The sequence below is a fragment of the Balaenoptera acutorostrata genome, chromosome 6 (genome assembly GCF_949987535.1).
Source record: "Balaenoptera acutorostrata chromosome 6, mBalAcu1.1, whole genome shotgun sequence".
Classification (NCBI taxonomy): Eukaryota; Metazoa; Chordata; class Mammalia; order Artiodactyla; family Balaenopteridae; genus Balaenoptera; species Balaenoptera acutorostrata.
The window spans coordinates 120962299-120985169 of record NC_080069.1 but is presented as its reverse complement, the minus strand read 5'-3'; the positions used below and the strand labels follow the sequence as shown (position 1 = coordinate 120985169).

The window sequence follows — 22871 nt, the reverse complement described above, 5'->3', positions numbered from 1 at the left end:
CCACATTTCCAGACTCTGCTTTTTAGTGTCAGCTTTTGCTTCGAATTCTATTTTCTTCCGGTCCACCCGCTTAAATTTGAGGTGTCCTGATTGATGTTGCTTGTAGCATTTCCCAGAAAGACACTGCTTGAGAGCACAGTGGTAAACGTCCCCTTCTGCCCGTCATCAACCTGCTTACACCCATCCAAGTAACCCGGCCGGGGGAGGCTCAGTTGTCAACCTGATCCAGAAAGACTCAACCTGGAACAGGAGTAAAAGTGACTGGGGAAGTACGAGGTCAAGGAGGACCCTTGGTCACCGATAAGAGGTCATTCTCGGGCAGGAAACGGTTCCCAAGTGTCCTAACCGTGTGGGTAGACGCCGGAACTGTGCCCCAGCCCCAGCTCTGAGGTGGGGACACTGGCTACCACCGTGGCTCTGTGAGCAGCGCTGGGGCAGCTGTCTCCCTGCATTGCTCTGGTGTAGGTAGGGCCCCAGCGCTTCCTTTCCTTGGCGCTCATTATGCGGTTGCAGTTACTGTGTGTTGTGTGTGTTTTCCTGCCCACAAGTAGCAGCGGTGGCCACCGCAGAGAGAGGCCTGATGGGAAGGCGGGAAGCCCTCCCAGGTCTTTCCCTCAAGGTGACAAAGCCGGGGGTGGGAGGGGACACTGCCTCGCAGAGCCAAGCCAAGCTTACACTCGCCTATTTTATTTATCGGAAAATAGCATCAGGCGCTGAGAGAATGGAAACACGCACCTGTCAAATTCTCCTCGGGCTGTGCCTGGCTCCCCAGGTTAAGGACAAGCTCACGAGGTCCCGTGGCAGATGCTACCACATGAAGCTAAATGCGACCCGCCTTTTGTCTGTTACGGGGGCTCTCAGCAAGCCCTTTCCCTCTTCCTCATTAGCCCCCTTCCCTGGCGGTGGAGGGCTGGGGACAGCTGGCCGTGGAGCCGCGGCTGCCCACAGGCGCCCATCATTTACCACGGTGTCCCGGAGGCTCTCTGCACTCGGTCCTAGGGCAAAGGAGCTTTTTATAGCCAGCAAGCCTCCCGCAGAGCAGACTCAGAGAATGGAACTTCGGAATAAGGGGGACCGGCTGAAAGGGCAGAATCACAAAGAGCCGGGAAAGGTTTCAAGCGTGTTCATATTTTTCTGACATTTAAACTCTGCAGGGGCACTCACTGTTTTGATCTTTAACCTCCTAACTTCAAAACGGTGGGCATTTTCATCCAGTAACTTCGGAAGAGCGAGAGCAACTCTGCAGCTACTTACCGCGTTAAATCTTGGCGGGGAGGCCAAAGAAAGAGCTGGAGTGTGTGTGCAGCCCCAGGTGGGCAGGCGGGGACGAGAGAGATAGTGTCGGAGGGACTGGCACCTGCGTCGCAGCTCTTTCACTTGGAGGCAAAGCAGAAAAGTCGTAGCCGCAGATGTCCGGTTCTTCGTCCACAGTCATTATTCTAGAGGCAGCAGAGGGAAAAGTAACCCTTTCAGTCCCGTGCAGAGCTTAGCCGTGGCCAGGTGGTGGGTAATGTTCTGAGCAGGCCGCCACTGCTTCTTCATTCCTGCGTTTGCTCATTCGTTCATTTGTTCACTCCCTCGTTCATGCTTCCATACAAACACTGGCCTCTGTGGGGCAGACTTTATCAAGCGGCCACCCGGCGCTTGTCAATAGACAAGATTGCGTGAGCCCTAGAAGGACCAATTCTCTGAAATGTTGGAGACATTGAGTACCTGGCATAAATTGAGTGCCTACCCAAATAGTATGTGGCAGACCTAACTTGTTGCTCGTTCCAAGCCCCAGGAAGGGGAGCTGTCCCCACGTGGCTGTGTGTCTGTACCTGCTGTAGCGTCGCGCGTCACCAGAGGGGCTCAGTCAGCAGGCGTTCAGTTCTTCTCAATCTCATGCTCTAGAACATCTCAAATTTCTTCCTCCCAGCTCACTTCCATTTCCTTCCAGAAGCCCCTCTTCCAACAGCACAGATAAGGCCCCAGAAGAGGCTGTGGTTGTGGTGAGAGCCCGAAGGCAGTGGGCCACATCTCTGTCCTTGCCCTGGGCGGGTGCCCTGCCCAGGTGAGGCCGTCAGCAGAGGCCCCTGCGCCTAGAGGGGACCCCTCAGCCTCCAAAAGGGGGTCTCATGTCGTAGGAGGGCCCTTTGCTTTTTCTGGATCCCGTTGCTCTCGTGGTCCCCTTTTCTCTCAAATGCTGTCCAGCTTTCTCCAAGAGGAGAGCCTGTGTATGATGGACCGAATATGGTGGCCTTGGCGTCCTGTTTCTGTGTGTTCTGTCGCTGCCTCACACGTGTGTCTTGGCAGCCCCAATCAGAAAGCCGAAGGAGCAACTTTGACCGGTGGCAGGGCCGGGGGGCAGCTTCATGAAGGAAGAGAGGTTCCCGTCCGTGGTCTCAGTGAGTGGCGGGGAAGGGGGTGCACGGGTGGCAACCCTGCAGGAGCCAAGCATTGGGCTGTCGACAAGCTTCGGGACAGGAGAGGCGACGGACAGCTCCAGGGTTATCCCGGAGAGCAGCCCCTTCCTGAGCTGAGAGCCGGACCATACTGACCGGGCTGGGTCAGCAGAAGGAAGAGGGGAGGGGACGTTGTGAAGGGTTAGCCCAGGTCCCTGGGGGCTGAGAAGGGCGGGGGGTGGGGGGGTGGGATCACTCCGCTCACGCTGCAGCTGAAGAGCCTTTATCACCGCCTTGTCTCCTAAGGGCCGTGTTTGAATGTTCACAAGCTCCGAAACCCGGGGTAGATTGGATCATTTGTTTTCCCCTTATGATACCCCAGCACCTTCCCTCTGCAGGGCTCCCTCTGCCGCTGCCGAGGGTGGTGATGACCGAGAGCCTCACGACCCAGTTTGGCGGTGAGAGTGGAGCCGGAACACCCACACGCCCGCCGCTGGAAGCGGTCTGCGGTTCTCTGCCATCAGGGAGGCCCAGAGCACTCGCCTTCATTCTTCCCGAGGGGTTGCCCGAGACTCGTGTGCCCGGGTCAGAACCCAGCAGCTGCTTCTGGGAAGCCCGGCCTCCTGCCCTCCCGGGTCCCTCCCACCACCCCACAGGCCGCCCGCCGCTGAGGGCACCTTCCTGGCAGCATGACTTCTGCCCCGCCGTGCGACCCAGCCCCCTCCCTTCCCCCGTCCTGGCCGGCCTCCTGTCACGTTCCCCCCAGTGAGCGGTCTGGCAGTGGCTGGGAGCTGGGCTGTCCCATGTTCAGACCCCCGCTGACCGCTGCTCTCGGTGTGGCCTCACTTGCCTCAGTTCCCTCATCTGTAAACAGAGATCATAAGAGGACCTGCCTCATGGAATTGGCACCCCAAATTAACAGCCACCCCCAGCAGTGCCCTGTGGGGCAGCCCTGACACGCTGACGTACAGTCACGGTCCCAGGACCTGGAACAGTCCCTCGTGTCCTGAGAGGGCCAGTGGCACTTCTGGTGACCCACAGAAGGCACGTGAGATCGATGTGTTCCACCCTGACCTGGCCCCACCCAGCAGGGGCTGGGCAGAGGCACCCAGCACCACAGCAGCAGAGCCGTCTCCCGGGCAGGGCTCGCTCCCGCTCCACGGTACCTGTTCTGTTTCCTGCAGTTGCCTCAGTTTTGATGGGGAAGTAGGTGGTATTGTCTGTATTTTCTTGGGAGCCCAGACGTCTTTGGATGTGTTTCTCTAACTGCAAGGCTGTTCCTGCAGAAAATAACATCACACCGAGTGGGTACAGAACAATTCAGGTATCTTTGGGCTTGGACTTTCCTGGCAGCCAGCAGCAGAATCTGGCATTTTACCATCTGGAAAGCATTGAACTTTTTTTTGTTCACCTAAACAAAGAGCCTTAATTCCTTAATCCTGGGAAACGTGAAGGACCTTTTGTGAGTGGCTCCTCTCGGCCCGGCACAAGGCCTTTGGCAGAAGCTTAAATTTGGTCAGGACCCTGGAGAGCTCCCTCAGGTCCACCCTAAGGTTTCCCTGGTCATCCAGGCCCTCCTCCCCACGCTGCCCCATGGCCTCAGCTTTTCCCACCCCTGAACTCTCCCTTTTATTCTGCTCCCCTAACCCCACCGGCCAAAAATAAATCAATAGCATCTTGCCTACTTCATCTCTCCTTCACTTGGGGTCCTACCGGGTGAGTGGAGCCAGTGCAGAGCACAGCCTGGGGCGAGGCGGGTGTTCTGGTCACAGGTCGGGCAAGCGCAGGACCGGAGGGTCCACGGGGTGCTGCTGGGGGTACAGGAGAGCCCAGGGTGGGAGGGGAGGCCCCTGGCCTAGATCTCCAGGGGAGAGAAGGACTTAGCCAGGGGCGGGGCATTCCAGGCTTGAGGGCTGAGCAGAGTCAGGGAAGCAGGTCTGGGAGGAGGGATTGCTAAAGCAGCCGGTATCGCTGGTGTGTGATGTGGGGCTCGAGGGAGACAAGGCTGGGACCCAGGTCCCAGGCCATCGAGGACCGCATACGCTGTGCCGCGCTGTTGGGAAGGATCCTGCAGGTGTGGCTGCGGGGTGCTGGGAGAGGCACGTCTGCCTCTGGAGGATCCGCCCAGTCTGCTCTCAAGGGTCCTGGGAGCTGAGGGGCTTCCCTTTGGGGCATCAGTGGCATCTTGGCTGGGACTTTGAAGAGGGTCGGGTTGGAACCCCTCACGCCAAACAAAAAACTCCTTTATGGAGGCCCTGTTCTGTGCCACAGGCCATGTTCTGTACTTGACAGGCAAGATACCGTCCTTCTCAGATAGCGCTTGGTCTCAGAGCCGTGACAAGGGGTTCGAAGCAGGATGCAGCAGCGGTGTCTGTCTTCCCCTCCCCAGTTCCAGCCCCGACAGCCCTGCCCCTGGTCTCATCCCGAGCAGCCCTGCCAGGCTCCGGTGGGCAGTCACAGGCCCTTCAGAGCCCATGCAGATGACTCCTTCCTCAGCAGAGAAGGAAGTATCGATCCTGCCTAAGTAAATCCCTAGTCCCCCTGGACCGTGATGCTTCCTCCTTGGGCCTCTCAGCCCGCCGAACCCGTGGCACACAAATCCAGGGTACAGATTAGAGACTCCAGCTGCATAATAAAAGCTAAACCCCCATGCTTCCGCTCTCCTGGACTTCTTTCCCAGTTTTAGAAGCCAGTCTCTGCGCTGCTCCCCCATTGCCCCCAGCACTTTGAGGACTGGCTTCATAGCCTCCAATTTTGAAATAATCATGGTTCCTCTTTTTATGAAATGAGCACTTTGGGGACTGTTTTAAATATTCTTCATAAAACCAGTGCTCATCCTTGGAGCAGCATTGGCTGGCAGGGTTGCCGTCTCTTTAAACATTTAACACACTAGGTTCACATCTTTGACTCCCAGACTCACAAAGAATTTTCTCCTTTGGAGAGATTCCTAGTGTCCCTCTCGTTAAGGGTGGGTCTGTCTTTGGCAAAACCCGGAGTAGAGACCCAAACTCTTGGATTAATCTCCTTGTATAGCGTTAAAGCATATCCAGCAGATGAAAGTTTATTTTTATTTCTTTGAGTTGCAGGACCAGCGTGTGTACGACTAAGTAACAGACGTTTGGCTTTGCTGCCTGTTAGTTTGTGCTCCAGAGTCTCTTTGAAACCCATCGAGATGGGAAGAGGTTCCCGAGAATAGCGCTGTGCTGATCGTCTCCCTGGTTCTGAGCTCTTGGTAACTGGCCCAGAAATTGAGGACCGCGTGACATCACATCAGGGCAACAGGTGGAGGGGGGCAGGAACCTGGTGCCCCTGCCCCCTGCTGGGATCAGCATGTCCTTTTTAAAAGAGCAAAGGGCTTTCACTTGACACTGGTTGGCCTGAGGGTGGAGCTCGGCGCTGAGGTACCCTCGGGGCGTGCAGTCAGGCCCTGCAGTGGCGTCCACTGAAAACCTAGACCTTGAGGCGCCCAATGATCGCAGCCTCGTGCCCTTTTACCAAGGGCCAGCGGGGGGAGTGATGCGGCCAAGGTCACCCAGATAATTAGTGATGAACCCAGGACTGAACCCCGGCCTCCCGACAGCTCCGGGTCTTCTTTCCCACCTCGCTGCCTTTTGTTCACATTAATACAGGCCAGAGAGAAGCTCCTCTTCATAGTATGTGGAAGCAGGTATTGACTGGAGGAGAGCCAGATCTGGGTCTCTACCAGACTTCTCTTTTAAATAAGCAGCTTCTAAACACTTGTACTTAACTTTTCCTATTTATTAATCTTGCGGGACATACTTTTAATAGGCAGAGGCCCCAGCTCTCCTAGCTCAGCCGGGGAAGGCTTGGGCTTCGTGGGCTGCGTGCTGGCAGGTAAGATAATGTACTCAGTGCCGTTAGTCCGTTGCATTGGGAAGAGCGCCACCTAGCTGCTGGAGCCAGTGTCCAGGCTCAGCTCCCACCCCGCGCTGCGTGGCTGCAGTCCTGCCCCCTGGTGGTGGGAAGTGGGCAGAGACCTGCAGCGGCCCGTTCACCTGTGGTTCCCCAACACTGTTGACATCAGAATCCCCCGGGGGTGCTTTTTAACAGCACAGGTCCTGGCCCCCAGCCTAGACAGCCTTCCAGAAGCTGGTGGGTAGTGCCCGGCAGCCCGCCTCCAGAGTCTGTACGCCTCACTTCTGCTGCACTGCAAGCTCTCCCCTCCAGCCTGGAAGCCCGCACAGTGTCAGGACGATGCCTACAACCTTAGTGGACTCAGGAATCCCCGAGGACAGTCCCTGGGCCACCAAGAAATACAACACATTCTTGCTTTTTAAAAGAGGAAACTCGCAGTGGTTGAGAATCTGCCTGCTAATGCAGGGGACACGGGTTCGAGCCCTGGTCTGGGAAGATCCCACGTGCCACGGAGCAGCTGGGCCCGTGAGCCACAACTACTGAGCCTGCGCGTCTGGAGCCTGTGCCCCGCAACGGGAGGGGCCGCAATAGTGAAAGGCCCGCGCACCGCGATGAAGAGCGGTCCCCGCACCGCGATGAAGAGTGGCCCCCACTTGCCGTAACCAGAGAAAGCCCTCGCACGAACCGAAGACCCAACACAGCCAAAAATAAATAAATAAATAAAAAGTAGCTATAAAAATGGTGTTCAAAAAAAAAAAAAAAAAAAAAAGAGGAAACTGACCGCTGACGCCATGAACAGCGTGGGGGAGGCTTGCGCCGACATGAAGCGTGAGTACGACCAGTGCTTCAGTCGCTGGTTTGCCGAGAAATTCCTCAAGGCAGACTGCTCCGGGGACCCGTGCACCGACCTCTTCAAGCGCTACCAGCAGGGTGTTCAGAAAGCAATAAAGGAGAAGGAGATTCCTATTGAAGGACTGGAGTTCATGGGCCATGGCAAAGAAAAGCCTGAATGAAAGCTCTTCTTGACCTTGACAGTCACCTTGAAAATGGACTCCTCAAATCAGGAAATTGAGGACTCTGGATCGTGTCAGTTAAAGCTGTGAAGATAGCATCGATTTGATGAATTTAGGAGAGAGGAGTTTCCTGTCCTCCTTCTTGATATTTTTCTCATTTGTAAAAGATGATGAAAAAATCACTCTGCTTTGAAATTTCTGGCTTTGGCATCAGCAGAAACTCAGTGTGCTAAATAATGGGATTATGGTTGCAATACTTGGTCTGGGATCGGTTTTAAATATATCTTGTATGTAAATGCTGATAAGCTTGTCAGGATGACCAAGGTTGCCTGAGTTATGCTTCGAAGGACATTACTTGTACACTGTACTGGGGTTATTGTTCATGGAAGCAACTGGTGAGGATCTCTCTTTTCTCTCAGGGAGATAATGCTTTGGAAAGGGTTCCCAGCACAGTTTCGATCAATGCTTGGGAGCACAGTTTTATTTTTATGTAGTAACTTAACTGCTAAGATTGCTGGTGGACTGGGTTAGCCAGGAGGAAGACAGCTCTTAACAGCTCCCTGCCTTAAGAAGAGGTGTCGGGTCTCATATTAAGATGTGAAAGCTTCAAGAACACTGTGAACACCATCTCAGAGCTCATGGTGTAGTTCAGCAGTTAAGATCCTTGGAGTGGCTGTGCAGGAGGATCCTAAATTGCAAAGATTTGCTGTTGCCAGCTTTCAACTTAAGTAAATGAATTAAGTCAACCTGTGTATCATAAAAGTGCCAAAATGTTGCATCTGGTTAAGTGGGGGGAGAAAAGAGTTCACTTTATTTGCCTCCTTTACCCACCCTTCCCTGTAATGCCTGTAATCATGAAGATGGAACAAATTGTAACATTTAGTTTCTATCATTATTTGCCCCTGAAACTCAGTGCACTTTATGGAACTACCACCCTGTAACCCCACACACCCCATATATACACTGGGGGGAGTTTTATCATTTTAAAATGAAGATTTATCTAAGCTAGGTAGTATCGTATAGCAAATGGAAACCACTGGTTTCTAAAATTTCCACAGTAAGCTACACAAATATCTTAAAATGTTTATATAATGGCACCCAAAAATGTCAGGATCAGGTGAGCACTTACACACTTTAGAATGTCATGCAGTCTCCACAGTTGCGTATCTTGAGTAATGTGGTTCAGTTTTTTTTATGTGCCCATGTAGTATGAAACTTGATTTACAGAAGTCCTAGGTCCTATTATCTCTTCTCCACTTTACCAATTAATAACTTCATATTTAATGTGACCAGTCCTTCATGTCATTGCAATACATTCTGCATGTATGTTTTGACAGGTTAAGGTCCATTATACAAAAGATATTTGGAACCAGTTGAGGGAGTCCAGGCAGCAAGCTGGAGTTACGTATAACTGTCCTGAAGTAAGCCTGGCCACAAGCCAGTCAAAACCTTACAGGCTCTTGAATCTTACCACAAAACTGTCTGGTTGAGCCTTGAGAATAAAACAAATGTTATTATAAAAAAAATAAATAAATAAAAAATAAAAGAGGAAACTGCTGGGGGATGATAAGATATTAGGAGAGTTTTGGTCCCATCCCTGCGTCTCACTGATCCTTTCTGTGTATCACCACTCTGTCCTTTGTTCTTCCCTTATGGATAAAGAACAGAGTCTGTCTGGCCGCCATAAAACCCAGGCTCTGAGGGGCTGACCTTCAGCAGAAAATAGTCTTGCTGGACTTGAACCCGTTCTCTTTGCCCTCACAGCTCAAGGAGGGCACAGGTGGGAAAAAGAGGGGGCTCTGTACGCCAAAGCCATCACTACAGCAGCGGGAGTTCCCCCTTTTCTTAGCACACCCCCCCTCCTTAGGCTGTACTTTTGATTTTCCTTGGTTAGTATGCCTGCCCACCTGACTTAACACTGCCGGCTTTCATTTGCCCTGTTTCCCCCCTTCATTCTGCAAGGCAGGGAGACTCATTCAGTCTTGAGATCTTCTTGAGGGTCCTGTGTTGGGATTTGTTCAGGGTAGGTGCTGGGTTCAGGGTAGGTGGTTGATTAAGATGGGCAGAAGCTTTTGGTAGTGAGGCAGAGGGACAGCTGTGGAAGTGGTAAGAGCTGAGGTGTAAACAAACGGACTTGGGACCAAGTCCCACCTCTACCCTGAGAGTCTTGGGGTCCGTTCCCTAGTAGGGAGGAGATGGCCTCATGTGCCCCCTTTCCACACACTCCCACAGCCTCTGTCCCCCAAAGGCCTAGGGCCCTGCTCTGCTGCTTGGCTTGGGTAGGTCACTTAACCTCCCTGTTACTTTGCTCCCTCACTTGGAATGGAAATTGTCTTCCATTTGTAGTGCCATCCCAAGGTCTTGGGGATGGTGAGGAAAAGATAGGATGACTCCCATTTGGTTGGTGTTTGCCATTTGTCAAGTGCTGTTCAAGCACTTTCCCTGCACTGACCCATTTAATCTTTGTCCAAGGTCACCTGGCTCTTAAGTGACAGACAAGATCCAAATCTGTGCAGTCTGGCCCCAAAGCCCAGGCTCCTCACCGGGCCGTGTGATGTAGACCAGCCCTTGCTCGGAGCTGGTGCTCAGTAGACGTCGACTTGCAAACCTGCCGTTAGTGCAGGCGGTTCCACTTAGGGTTCAGCTAAAATAACTCCTTATCTCCAAAGGACCCTCTAGACCTCAGAAGCTCTTTGCACACAATATGGTAGAGGTGCTTTGGGAGACTTGTTTTGACTGGAGTCTCCTTCTTCAGTGCATTGACTGGCAGCTATTCCAAGGTCTCTTGAAAGATCCCTTTCTCCCTGGCTGAGCTGAGCTCCCCATCAGTTCGGGTGCTGGAAGACCTTCTTTCTCTGCCTCTTTGAGCGTGGGGGAGAGGGAATTTCAGTAAGCCCTGGTTGGTGGAGGAGAAAACTGAAAGTAAGGTTCATAAAGCAAAGTGGGTGTGTTGGCAGCAATAGAAATGCCACCCTACTCTAAGTAAATAAATCACCTGCAGTCCAGCCTTGAGACGGGGTTGGGGGGGAGGAGGTGCCCACCCCAGACTAAGCCAGAGCATCTGCAGTTTTTCTTTGCCTTGAGACGAAATGGGACATTTCTTGGCGAAGTCCCCAGTGTCTGCATACTCCTTGGAGTCGCTCTGTTTTTCCCTGCGCGTCCTCTTCCGCCCTTGCTGGTTTCAGCACAGTCTCCGCCCCCGGCCTCTCCCCCCCACCCCACTCCTCTTTGCCGCATCCCCTTTCTCCCTGGCTGACTGTTACTTTCATGTCTTCTCCTCCCTCTTTCCTTGGGTTCGCCATCTGCTTTGATCTTTTCCCAGCTCTTTTCAAACCAGCACTCACTGGTGGATGAATGGCCTCCCTTTCTCGGGAGCATTAGTGCCCTTCTGTGGCCTCGGCTGCCAGACAGGGTGGCTTTCATCTCCCAGGGGAATCTCATTAGCTCAGCATCACAATGGGACCCGAACCGAGGCTGGACTGGTCCAGAGTCGGTTTAAATTAGTTAATAGCAATTTTTTGTTGTTGCCCCAGGCCTGTTTTTTCCCACATCTTGGATGCTGAGCAAAAAAAACAACTTTGTTGTTGAAAAGCGGGAAGCAAAAAAATATTGAAGGTGGATTGCTTTGACAAAAAGGAAGATCATTGCACGTGAATTTCTCCAACATCTGACAACCATGTCTTACCTTCTGCTTTGGAGTTCAGCCACGGGAACCTGAAAACCAGTCGGGGAAGTTTGGGAGGGAGGGAGGGAAAACGTAATAGCAAATTAGCTTTGTTTCCTTCTATTAAAATATTTCTGTAATTGGTGATGGGAAGTTGAAGAAATTAAACGATCATGTCAGCACTAGAAAAAGCTGCCACCATTTGGCAATTAAGAGAATATACTGGGCCTTTTGAAAAAAGAGGCTGAATTTGGCCAGATTGCCGGCCCAGTAATGTAAAAACTGATTCGGTGCCCTGCCTGGGAGCCAGATGCCAAAACAGAGCTTTGGTGCGCGACTCCAGCCGTTTCTGGAGAAGGACATTTTCTAGTTAATTCAGTTTGTTCTGCTCTTGAGAAGCCTGTTACCCACCAGCCACATTTGCAGGTCTAACCTGCGCCTGGCAGTGGGCCTCTGGCTTGCCGTAGACTTTGCCTGCCGGGCTGGGAGGTGGTGGGCAGATGACACCGGGGCCCCTGGGACGTGTGCCTTTATCAGCAAACCGGAGAGCTGGCCAGGGTGTCTTAGGAGGGAGGTGGTGTAGGCTCGGGCCTGCAGGGTCTGGGCCCACGTACCCATTGCCCCTCGCAGCCATTGCCCCTCGCCAGCTGTGTGGCCTGGGGCATCTTCCCAAGCTCTGTAAGTCCCCATTTCCTCGTCTCTAAAATGGACCCAGGGGAGCCCCCGCCTCAGCTACTGTGGGGATTGAATGAGCAGGACACATACGTCATAAGCTCTCATTAATGTGGCTACCATAGGTTAATAAAATTATCCCGCAGTCCTGAAAGAGCACCTTTCAGAAGGAAGGAAAACCCTACCCATCCACTGCCACCCACTGTGAAAATATCTCACTTTGGAAATACTTCACCACTGCCACGCCCAACCCCTCCTTCCTCGGCACCGTTATGAAATTTGGGTAGTATCGCTCATTGTGATTCATGAAAAAGACAGGCTCTCCTTTGGGTTTGTAGTCCTTTGTGTCATGCCCCAGAATGAAACGCCTTTTCCCCGTAGGGCCCAGAATACTCAGCCCCCTGAGCGGCCTGGCCCCTCAGCCTCAGCAGGGGCAGGCCTGGGGGTCTGTTGGAAATGCCCAGTCTCAGCTCCACCCCGCACCTACCTGCGTAATTCGCAGCTGCTCTGTAGCAGGATCCCCAGGGGATTTGGGTGCTAAGTAACAGTTGCACCTTTCTGCATTTTAGCATCGCTAAGAATAGCTGGAGAGGCCGGCTTGATTTCTGGGCCCCAACCCAGAGATTCTGATTCTAGGTCTACACTGGGGCCCAAGAACTCACGTTTCCAGCACATTCTTAGGTGATGCTGCCGCTACTGGTCCGTGAACCACATTTCAAGCGGCCCCCTTCTGGAGGTTTCCTAGGTCACAGCTTGAACTTGTGTGTGCCGCCACTTACGGGACTTGTGGACCTGGCAAAGGCCAGGGCTCATCTTTTAGACGGGAAACGAATAATCCAAGGAGGGTACAGTATTTCAGTCTGAAGAGGAGAGAGAAGGCTGCTGTAACACACAGACCTCATAGTTTTTCTTGTTCAAACAATAAAAGTTTATTTCTTGCTCCCACCATACGCCCATCCTGAGTTGTCGGAGGGCTGGGCTCCACGCAACCGCTCTGGGACCCGACTTAACGGAGGCTCCGCCGCCTTGCAGATCCGCCGTCTGAGGGTGTGGCTCCCAGCATCGCAGGGGGAGGGGCGTCCTGGAGAGCCCACACCTGCTCTTCACCATCTCCTGTGGAAGCAGCACACGCCCCTTCCGCTTCCTGATGCTTCGGTCAGAACTAGCCCCGTGGCCCAACTCCAGGAGAGACCGGAAAGTTCCCCCGTGCCAGGAAGGAGGGAAGAACCGGCCAGTGAACCCCAGCAACTCCCAGCAGATGGAAAGTCAAAATTCCCAGCAGAGTAAGGGTAGACCAGGGTCCGGAGTCCTTAGCTCCTGTCTCCCCCTCCCCACCCCGTTAAGGCCCTTGTCTCTATCCTCAAACCTCACATGAGCCAGTCTCCCTGGACGTCTCAAAGACAGAAGGGATCACCCATTCAGTCAACACATGACTCGAAAACCTTTGTGTCAGGCACTAGGCAGACATGGTGTCCGGCCTCTCAGAGTTCACAGCCAAGTTAGGGAAGCTGACACTAAACCAAAACTGCAAAAAAAAAATAATTATACAAGCTCAGTTGTGAGGAATGCTGTGAAAGGCGAGATCTGAGTAAAGGGACATGACCCGGTCGGGAAGCACAAGCATCTAGACCAGGCCCAGAAAGAGGAAGAGGAGCCAAGCAGGAGAGGGGGAGGGAGGAGAGGAGGGAGGGCTCTGAGGGAGGAGGAGATGGAGCACGAGGAGCTGAAACCTTCTCAGAAGTGGGAGGGTGCAGGGAGAGGAGGCCGGACCAGGTCCTGCACGTTTGCACTTCTGGATTCTATCCTAAGTGCATTCACATGCTCTGAAAGGGTTTTCAGTGGGGAAGTGACATAGTTAGATTTATAGCTTAGTAATAATAATCGCTAATATTTATTGAACAGCATGCACACGTTATTTTATTTAATCCTCACAATTATCCCAGGTGATGGGTAATGTTTGTTATTATCCCCCTGTTCCAGATGGGAAAACTGCAGCTAAGAAAGATGAAGTAACTTGCCCACGGTGGCACTGCTGGACAGAACAGTGGGACAGAACAGAGCCCAGAAAGAGAGCAAGTGTGTGTGGGGGGCGGTGGGAGACCATCTCATGACCGACCACTCATCTCAAGGCTGCCACCTAATTTGCCAGAGTTTAAAGTTAACAGTCTTGTTCTTGATGGAGCCAGAGTTTGCACCTCCAGAGCCGCAGACTTGACCCCTTGCCACAGAACGCCCCCTCTGGGGGCCACAGCCAGAGGAAACCAGTTGGGGCTCTTCTGGTCATCCCGACAGGAAGAGGCGGAAGCTTAGCCAGTGGACTGGGAAAAAGTAGAGGGATTCCAGATAAATGAGCTGTAATGCAAGAGGCTGCTTGAGTACAAGTGGGAGGAAAAGCCCAGGTTTCCAGCTTAGGCTGCTGGGTGGATGGCCGGTCATTACCGAAAACAAACACAGGAGGAACAGGTCTGAAGGAGCGCCTTAGATGCCGCTGTGATGAGCATGATGCCTTGCCTGGCTTGGCACCGTGCAGTCATCAAAACTCAGCCGGAAGAGGTCAAGTCCAGAGGTCAGCTAAGGAAGGGAGGGGTAGATGAGCACAGGTTTGCCAGGCCAGGCACCCAGCGAACAGGAGGATGAGGGGCAGAGATGCTTGGCACTGTTTGGGTAAAGGCCCTAAAATCCAAAGGCCACAGGGGCCAGGCAGGTAACACCAGGGAGGCGGGCTGGGTGTGAGACTGGACACACGGAGCAAACTGCAGGTACCTGCCCTGCCCAGAGGCACTGCCCCTCCTTAGCTCCCGCTGATGGTGGCCCCTTGGATCTGTGGGGGCCAGTGGGCAGGGCCAGCTCACAGTCACAGGGCCCATTATATATGGTTGGACTGATTTAATCTTCATTAGCAACCCATCAGGCAGGTGCACTGTTAGTGCCCCCAGATCTTCCAATGTGTTGAGAAGCCGAGGATCCAATTTAAGGGACATTTTCTGAATTTTAAATGTTGGTCATCCTTGCTAAAAATTGTAAAAAGAAAAGCAAAGAAAACATGCAGTCAAACAAATCCTCCCAGCCTCGGACGTGGCCTCTGGGTGATCCGTCTGTTTGGGAAATCGGGCCCAGGCCAGGTGCCCGAGGTGCCAAAATGGACGGATCTAGACTCATCCAGGGACTGGAGACGGATCCTCTGCATCTTGGGAAAGGAGCACACCGCAGCTGGGGGACATCGGACGCACGACACACCTGCTCTGCGTGCTTGTATGCAGGGTGGGGCTTCTAAGAGGCTTGTAAAATAAACAGTAGGGGCAGGAGAAGGAATTCTCCGGAAACTTTGCTTCTTTTGTAATGGCAAATGTGATTGTAAGGAATGTCTTAATCAGTCTATAAATGGCACTTGTATGGGTTTTTTTTTTTTTTTTTAGCAAGGCATCTTGATGGGTAAGAACCAAGCTTTAAGCAGGTGTCATCGGGGCCCAGTTTGCTTTGCTGCATTTTGTAGCCGTTCATTTCACCCTGCCAATCACTACCCGCCATTTTGCCAAGTTATCATTCTACTGTTTTTTTTTTTTTAAAGCATTGCTCATTTTAGAAAGTTGTCTGTCAAAAACGCTTAAAATAAAAACAGTCTTTGCACTTGAAGGAATAAGTGCCATTTATCTTGAAAGTCATTTGGGTAAGAATTTCTCAGCAATGTTGGATATGTGAACCATTGCTGTATTTGCAATGAAGCCAGTACAGGTGTTTCCGGTATGTGGCCTTTGATGAGTGGCCATTTTAAAGTTTATTTCTTTATTCAACGAATATGTATTGAGCACCTGCTAGATGTCAGGTGATATTCTAGGCCTTGGGGACACAGCATGAACTGGATGAGTGTGACCCCTGCCTGCACAGAGCTGATAGTCTAGCGGGGTTCACCAGCCGCCAGGCAGGCCATGAAAGTCCAGAAGGAAAGAGGGCCAGTCCAGGGGCCGGGGAGAGCAGAAGAGAGGGGGCAGGCGGGCCTGAGGCACGGCTGGAGGGTAAGCACTTCACGTGCATGACCATTTTATCCCAGGGGAAATCGCATCTTAGCGGTTCGGTGACCTGGGGAGCCTGCATCCTCACTCTTCAGGGTGTAGCCTCTCTGGCCTTGGGTGTGGACACACAGCTGGACTAATTTCTGGATCATTTGCAACTCCCCGTGCGGGGCCTGGACCAGCCCTGCTGGTCTCCACCTGGTCAGTTTGCTTAACTGCTGCCGAGGCCCGTCAGCACACCGTGTTCACTCTTGTTCACAAAGTTAATCATTTTATCGGGGATTTTTTTGTTTCATTTTGCTTTTTGGCCACAACATTTGTAATGGCAAGACCCCCTAATGAAGACAATCAAATAAACCATGAGTTTGAACACAACTATCAAATTAGGAATAATCTATTAATTTGCTGATGGATGGCAGGTATTAGCAATCCATGGTGTCATCAAATTTCAGGACTAGAGGGGATCTTAGACGAACCCTTTGCTTTTCAGGAGGGACACTGAGACCCAGAGGGATTGAGTAGTTGGATCAGGTCAGCAGACAGAGCTGGGACTTAAACCTAGTGCATGTTGTATCTGGTCCCCAGATGCCTCTAGTGAACTTAAAGCAGTCATGCCCTTGGCCCTGCTGGGGGAGTTATGGGTCAGTGGGTATGGCCCACTAGACCACAGCTTTCAGGGAGCTGGTCAGACAGGGGACCACACTGGGAGTGACACGGCTTTTCAGAAAGGTAACGGTAGGATCTGTGAGGCCTCAGGAAAAGATCATCAGAAAATGATCAGGGTCGCAATCACAGAATCTGTATGGCTACAAATTATGAGCCAGAATGGGAATTAAAGGAAGTAGAAAGCCCAGTTACGCTGGCAGGAAAACTGTTCCCGGGTAAAGATGAAGTCGAATGTGGACAGTTGGAAACGAGCCTCTGCGTCCAGGCAGTGTTTCACGCAGTGGCGGGGCTTATAAAGCCCGCTGTGATCTGCCATCTCTTTACCCCTCCACTGACCTCTGGCCACGCCTCTCTCAGGTGCTGCAGCCTGTCTGGAGTTGCTGGAAGGTTCCACACTTTGCTTGCTTCCGGGCCTGAATACCTGTGTCCCGTCTGCTTACAACGCACCTCCCCTCCCCTTCCCTGCCCCCAACTTTGCTAACTAATTTTCAAACTTCAGATTTTATTAGATGTCTTTTCCTCCACGAGACGTCGTATAAAAAGAGCGCCTTCATCTTGTTTTCTCGGTGCTGGTTCCGAGTAGCTCTAACCCAGGCATTGTCCTTGGTTCCCAGGTGACGGACCATGCCACCACCGCCCTGCTCCACTACCAGCTGCCCCAGATGCCTGACGTCGTGGTCCGATCCTTCATGGTAAGTGGCTTAAGGAGTCAAGTCTCCCCCTTGAGCCTGGGCTCCTCAAGTGAGAACAGGCAGCTCGGAAGGTAGCTGGACCGTCTTTAGCTCGCAAGGGCCTCGCAGGGGGGAGACGGTCCAGTTTGGAAATGATACTTCCTTTCAACTGGGAAGAAATCTGGGAGAAACCATGTCCTGCTTAATTAGCTGGTGTTTCTTTCCTATCACTGCCGAACACATGGTGGTTTCAGAAGTGACCTTCCAGCGCAGTTTCCAACGTTGATTTAGTCAGTAGGTATTTATCGAGCTCCTGATCTGTGCCGGGCCCTGTGCTTGGCGCTGAGCAGGTACAGTGACACCGTTCTTCCAAGACCCCTACTCCTTAGACTCCCAGGTCAGAGCTCAGGATGGGGAGGGACCCAGAAACAGCCGTCCCGCGGTGTGCTGGGGTCGGCTCCTGCCAGCTCCCGTTTAACATTCAGAATTTCTCAAGCTAGTTGTTCGGCCATCGGTGACTTGACCTTGAACCAGAATATTCACGTGCTGGAGATCGGTCCTGCACGTCAGGACTCCCCTCTGCCCCCCACTCCCAGCCCTGGAGCCAATTCATTGATTGATCGCATGCCCGCCAGTCGGTCTCAGCAGGGCCAACACCTGGCCCCACCGTATCCTGGCAGACGTGGCCGGCTGTTTCAGCGCCGCGCTCAGAGGGCTTCGTGCTCTCGTGTCACTAGGCTCCACCTCTCACTGCTGCTGACGCTCCCATCTTAACTCCGGCCAGTAAGGCTGCCCGTTAGAGGACATGCTCAGAAAATGAGCCCATTAGCCAGTCCTGCTCCGTGCCAACAGCCAGGCGGAGTTCTGCTCATCCGATCCACCTCGCCACGTTTGCTGCCACAGTTAGGCTTCCAGGAGCCTGTAGTTCCTTGCTCAGAAAATACAGCCCGACTCACTGATCGGCTCACACGCTGGGGAGGCTGAAGAAGCAGGCTCAGCGGAGCCGCCGCGCAGAGGTTCTCTCGTGTAGAGAGAACGACTTCAGTTGGCAGTCTCTAGCGAGCGCTTCCTTTTTGGATGGATAGAAAGACTCGCTCTTTCACCTAACATGTCGTAATGCCCAGTACCCCTTTGGTAACTGACTTTGGGGTTTGGGAAGAATAAATAGTTTGACTGAATGATCCACTGACATCCTCATGTTTATTGCCAAAACTTCGAACCCTGGCCTTTGGAAGGGGGACAGCGTGGGTGAGCCACGGTCTGCCACCAGGAAGGCAGCTGTGCCGAAGCAGAAGGGTTTGTATCCGTCCCCTCGGCCGACCTCTCCAAAGAGCAGTTTCCTCTTGCCTGATTCAGGAGGATGTTAAATGACGAGATTCACACGCCCCCGTCACAGTGGGAGCTCGCCTCACTCGCTGGCCTGTTGCCGTGGGCTTGGGTTGGTACGGTTGTGAGTCTCCTTGAGTTTGAGAATTGAGTTATGAGAGTCTCATCCTTATGTATGATGCCCGAAGGACCTCTGCACTCTGAACCCCTCCGGTGCATACTTGCCGTGTATTATGCTATTTGGTGGCACCAAGTTGTCCCTGCCCTCCCCCCAGGTGTGTCGGGCCACGCTGTGACAGTGAGTGGTGCCCTCTGAAATCCGATTAGAAAGAAGGCACGTCGACCTTAGTGGGGAATTCTCCGCTCACCCTCTCTCCGCACGTGTCTGGGGCCACCTCTGGGTGGTGAACAAGGACAGGATCGATGCTGATGTTCGGGACTCAAATGAAATGTGGTTCTGCCCCCGCCGGGCCGCGAGGCTGCGCCGTAGTTCACGGCCGCGCCTCCGGGAGCGCTGCCTGCCTGAGAGTAGGGATTTCTATTTTAAAACTCCCTTAGTTGGGAGGGGCCCCGGGCACCAGAACTGAGAATCAGCAGAGCTGTGACCTTGTGGGTTCGGCACAGAGCTTTCTGTAAAATCACAGGGCACCTCTTGGGGTCACAGGCAACTCAGCTCTCTATCCTGGTGATCATTAGGCTTGACAGGAAGGATGACATCGGAAGCACCCGGATCCCATTTCTGTCATTTCTCTCCTCACTTCTCTTTTTAGACCTGGTTAAGAAGTTACATAAAGCTGTTCCAGGCCCCGTGCCAGCGCTGCGGGAAGTTTCTGCAAGATGGCCTTCCCCCGACGTGGAGGGATTTCCGAACCCTCGAAGCCTTCCACGACACCTGCCGGCAGTGACCCTGCCCCAGCCCCGGGCCAGCCCGCAGACCCCCATCCAGCACCTTCCCAGACAAGCCCTCAGTCATAGTGATGGCTCAGACGTGTCTTCGCGGCCCGGATAGCAGTAGCACCGCCCGCTCGCTTCCGCAAAACAGCACGTCGTGCGCTAAGGCCGAGCTTCTTGAAGAGCAGACTCAGTCTCCGTTAATGGGACTGTTGTACACCTGAGCTGGCGCGTGGAAGACAAGGGGACCGTCTTAGGACTCACTATATGGAAGTTAGGCCGCATGTTCTCCCGTGAATGTTCGCAATACCAGTCCATTGACCCGCCTGGATCCATGTTCTAAGTCATTTTATAGTTGGAATGAGCCTTTGTGTCGTGCTGAGTTTTTTGGTTTGTTCCATAACTTATTTTTATAAGGAATAAACCTTTTGTACCCAGGACAAGGCTTTGTCTCTGGTTTCTTAAAGTACCTTTTACGTTCGGTTCCGTGAACATGTGAGCAGATCTGGGCCTTTTGAAGGAAAAATAACTTAGTAATGTCTGCGTTTGAAATAATTCTTTTTGAGGACACATTTCCCTGTTTCTTGCTTTCGGGAGAGAGGGAAGTGTTGGCAAATATTCCATTTCAAAGACGTTTCAGCGGCTTGAAAAATGGATTGTTCTTTTTGAGGGAAAAAGTGCACAGATGTTTCATTTTACTAAACCATTCACACACACATATACCAAAGGGAAGGGACTCTGCCTGTGTTACCAGCCAGAACACGTGTGAGCGGGCGGGACAGGCGTGCCTGGCTTGTTTGTCTCGTTTTGTCCTAAATATTACCGCGAACAGATTCCAGCCCAGTCTGCTGAGTTTATTCAGGGCCTCGCCCCTAACATTTAAAGCCATAACCTGTTTATATGAAGAAGTGTTGCCCTGCTGAAGGTCTTGAGAAGCACAGGGGAGTCCCCAGAGCTTTCCGCAGGCCCAGCCTAGGTGACAAGTAATGTCCTCTTTGCGGTGAACAGTGCCGGAGAGATGCTGCCTTCCAAGATGTCCAGAAGAATGGGTGACTCCCATCTGGGTTCTGGTACCACCCAGGCCCTCCACACCTACCCCTGCCAGGCTAAAAAGAGCCAGAGGATAAAGGGGGTTTAGTGATGGGGGAAGCGATAGGACAGTGCCACTCCAAGTATGGTCCAGTAGCTGTGGCATCATGGGAGCTTATTAGGAACACAAATCCTTGGGCCCCACCCCGGGACAGCTGAATCAGTGACTCTGGGGGGTGGGTCTGGCAACCTCGTTGTTAACAAGCCCCGCAGGTGGCTGATATGGGCCCGAGTCTGAGAACCATTGGTCTCTCTAGGAGATGGCGGTGCTTTCAGGGGCCAGTTTGGGGCAGTAGTGTGAGTGGCAGCGTGGTGTAGCGTGGGAACGCTTCCACACAGCGGGTGATTTTAGGTTAAATACCAGGGTTTATCACATTTAAGATGCCATCACTTGTAAGATGCACCATTATTTCATGATCCCCTAAGAAAAGCATGCTGCCAATTAAACGATGGCACAGGCTTTAATGATAATCCTGTGTGACACATGAATCAGTCACACCAGCCTTTCATTGCCCTGAAATTCCTTTCATGTCTTCCAAGGGGGTTTGCGGTCTCTCCTGCCTCAAGTCTTACTGTCTTACCATGTGACAGGCGATCCCTTCCCAGGGCTCCCGGTAACAGAGCATAACACAGCTGCACTGGCTTGCGGGTATCTTCCTTTCTTTGGTCTTGTAAGACACTTGTTTGTTGCAAGCAAATCCCGAATTGAGGACATTGGGTGTATGATAACATTTTGTCGCATGGCTGTACATCTTTTGGAAGGCATTTCAATGGCAAGTAGACTGACCCCGTGCAGGACATATGGGTACTCAGAGCTCGTGTGAAGTGACGACAAGGTGAGTTGGCACATGTGCTGATGACGGGTACATCCCGACTGCCAGCCGGCTGACAGTGCAAGTCAGGGAGGTCCACATATGAGGAAACCAGCCCTCTGATGCTTGATGGGATTGTGGTAACAGTACACCACATTGTAAGAGAGCTATTTGGATTTTAAGTGTTTGCAGCAAATCTGAGAGCGTCCTCGTTGGTCCCAAAGATCCCTCCACCTCCCGCCGAGCTCTGTTTCCAATGGAGAGAGAGCAGACCTTGGGTTCAGAGCCGTGGGCGGGCAGTGGTTTCTACTTAGACTGAGTGACATCATTCCTATCCTCTCTACGTCATTTTCAGTGATACCTGCTCTCTGTGGCCACTGATGCCTGTTCCCCATTTACAGGCATAATAAGAAGCTTCCATGTTAAACTAAGGCACTTAGGCGAAAAAGTGAGACCATTAAAGAAAAATACTAAATAATAGCACACACCGGAAACTAACACAGCATTGTAAATCAATTATACTTCAATAAAAAATAAAAATAAATAAATGATAGCACAGGTAGAGTGTAGCAACAGCAAAAAGTGCGAAGGGCGTGCCTGGGCCTCAACTCCGGCCTCCTGCCCCCAGCTGTAGTACTCAGACAAGTCGCTCATCCTCTATGTGACCCCGCCCCCTCTCCCGCAAGACGCCCGGCTGATGGCCCAGTGATGGCGAGGCAGGAGAGTTGGAGGGGGTGGGGGGCTCGTAGACGAAACATGATTGGCCATGAGCAGATAATTACTGAGGCTGGACGTTGGATAGGTGGGTGATGCATGCTACTCTTCTATTTTTTTTTTAACTTTCCCTCATTAAAAGGGGCAAAAATATAAGGGTCGGGCTAGTCAACCTTTAGGGCGTTCCCCCCTTTGACCTTCTCCTTCTTCAGTGCCGAGTGGGGGAAGCTGAAAGGGAGGGGGCTGGGCTCTGGAAAGGTGAGATGGGCCGGAGGGTGAGGGGCTTGTTCGCCAGGTCCCCGAACGCTTGGTGCCTAACAGACACCCATGAGAGAGCCTGGCTTTGTGTGTCAACCATTCAAATCTAGAGAACACGTTGACCTGAAGTGGGCAAAAGTAGAGGCTGGAGGTGGGTTGGGATCCGTTCCACGATGTGGATTGGGAGGAAGCTGGGACCTAATGCTGCTGCGGGCATAGCCACTGGGTCTGGAACCATCCTTTGGTACCCCTTACAGAAAGGAGCATGGCCATCAACGGGTGTGCCAGCGCCGCATTCCTGAGACTGGGCACGGGTGGGCTCCAGGCCAGAACGACGAGGTATTTTCGGTGACTTAATTACCACCCGGACAGTTCAGCATCTCCTGTGTGCCCCGCGCTTTCCATATGTTGTCTGCTTTACTCCCAGGTGGGTTCGTGCTGTTCTCCCTGCTGTGTGCTTGAGGCCTGCAGGCCTGGGTACCCCGCTGCCCGCGTCGTCGAGCTCCATGGCTACTCAACAGCAAAACTTCCTCCCCAGAAGCAAAGGGACTAACCAGTCCCTGCTCTGCCGGGTGTGTTGTGTCAAGAATTGCCCGAGAAGCGCTTGGCCTGAACTTGGAAACCTCCGTCTTACAGATGCTTCTCCGCCAGGATAAGCAGCGAATGCATTTACCCCGTGCTTTCTGCCGGCCAGGTTACTGTTAATCAGCAGGGCGCCCATTAGGACCTGACAGAATGGGATGAGGAGGGCCGTAAAAGGTTGTCCAGATTTTTTTTTCCTGCACTAAATTGGGAATTGGCCTTTTGGTATCGAGTGATGTTTTT

The 22871-nt window shown here is 52.6% G+C and overlaps 2 protein-coding genes across 3 annotated transcripts in view; both read left to right on the top strand.

Moving 5' to 3' along the window:
• Nucleotides 1-19616, top strand: part of MED27 (mediator complex subunit 27) — a 205634-nt gene extending 186018 nt beyond the window's left edge. For both annotated transcript variants that reach the window (XM_007194467.2, XM_007194466.3), the window contains 2 exons: nt 16900-16977; nt 19053-19616. In XM_007194467.2, coding sequence (XP_007194529.1) covers nt 16900-16977; nt 19053-19187 — 213 coding nt within the window. In that variant the 3' untranslated portion in view covers nt 19188-19616. The remainder of the gene's footprint in view (nt 1-16899; nt 16978-19052) is intronic.
• On the top strand, nt 7052-7494 carry LOC103015371 (TP53-regulated inhibitor of apoptosis 1-like). Its single transcript, XM_057549322.1, has one exon. It carries the CDS (start codon nt 7052-7054, stop codon nt 7271-7273), a length of 222 nt encoding a protein of 73 aa, XP_057405305.1. The 3' UTR covers nt 7274-7494.
• Nucleotides 19617-22871: the final 3255 nt, after the last annotated feature.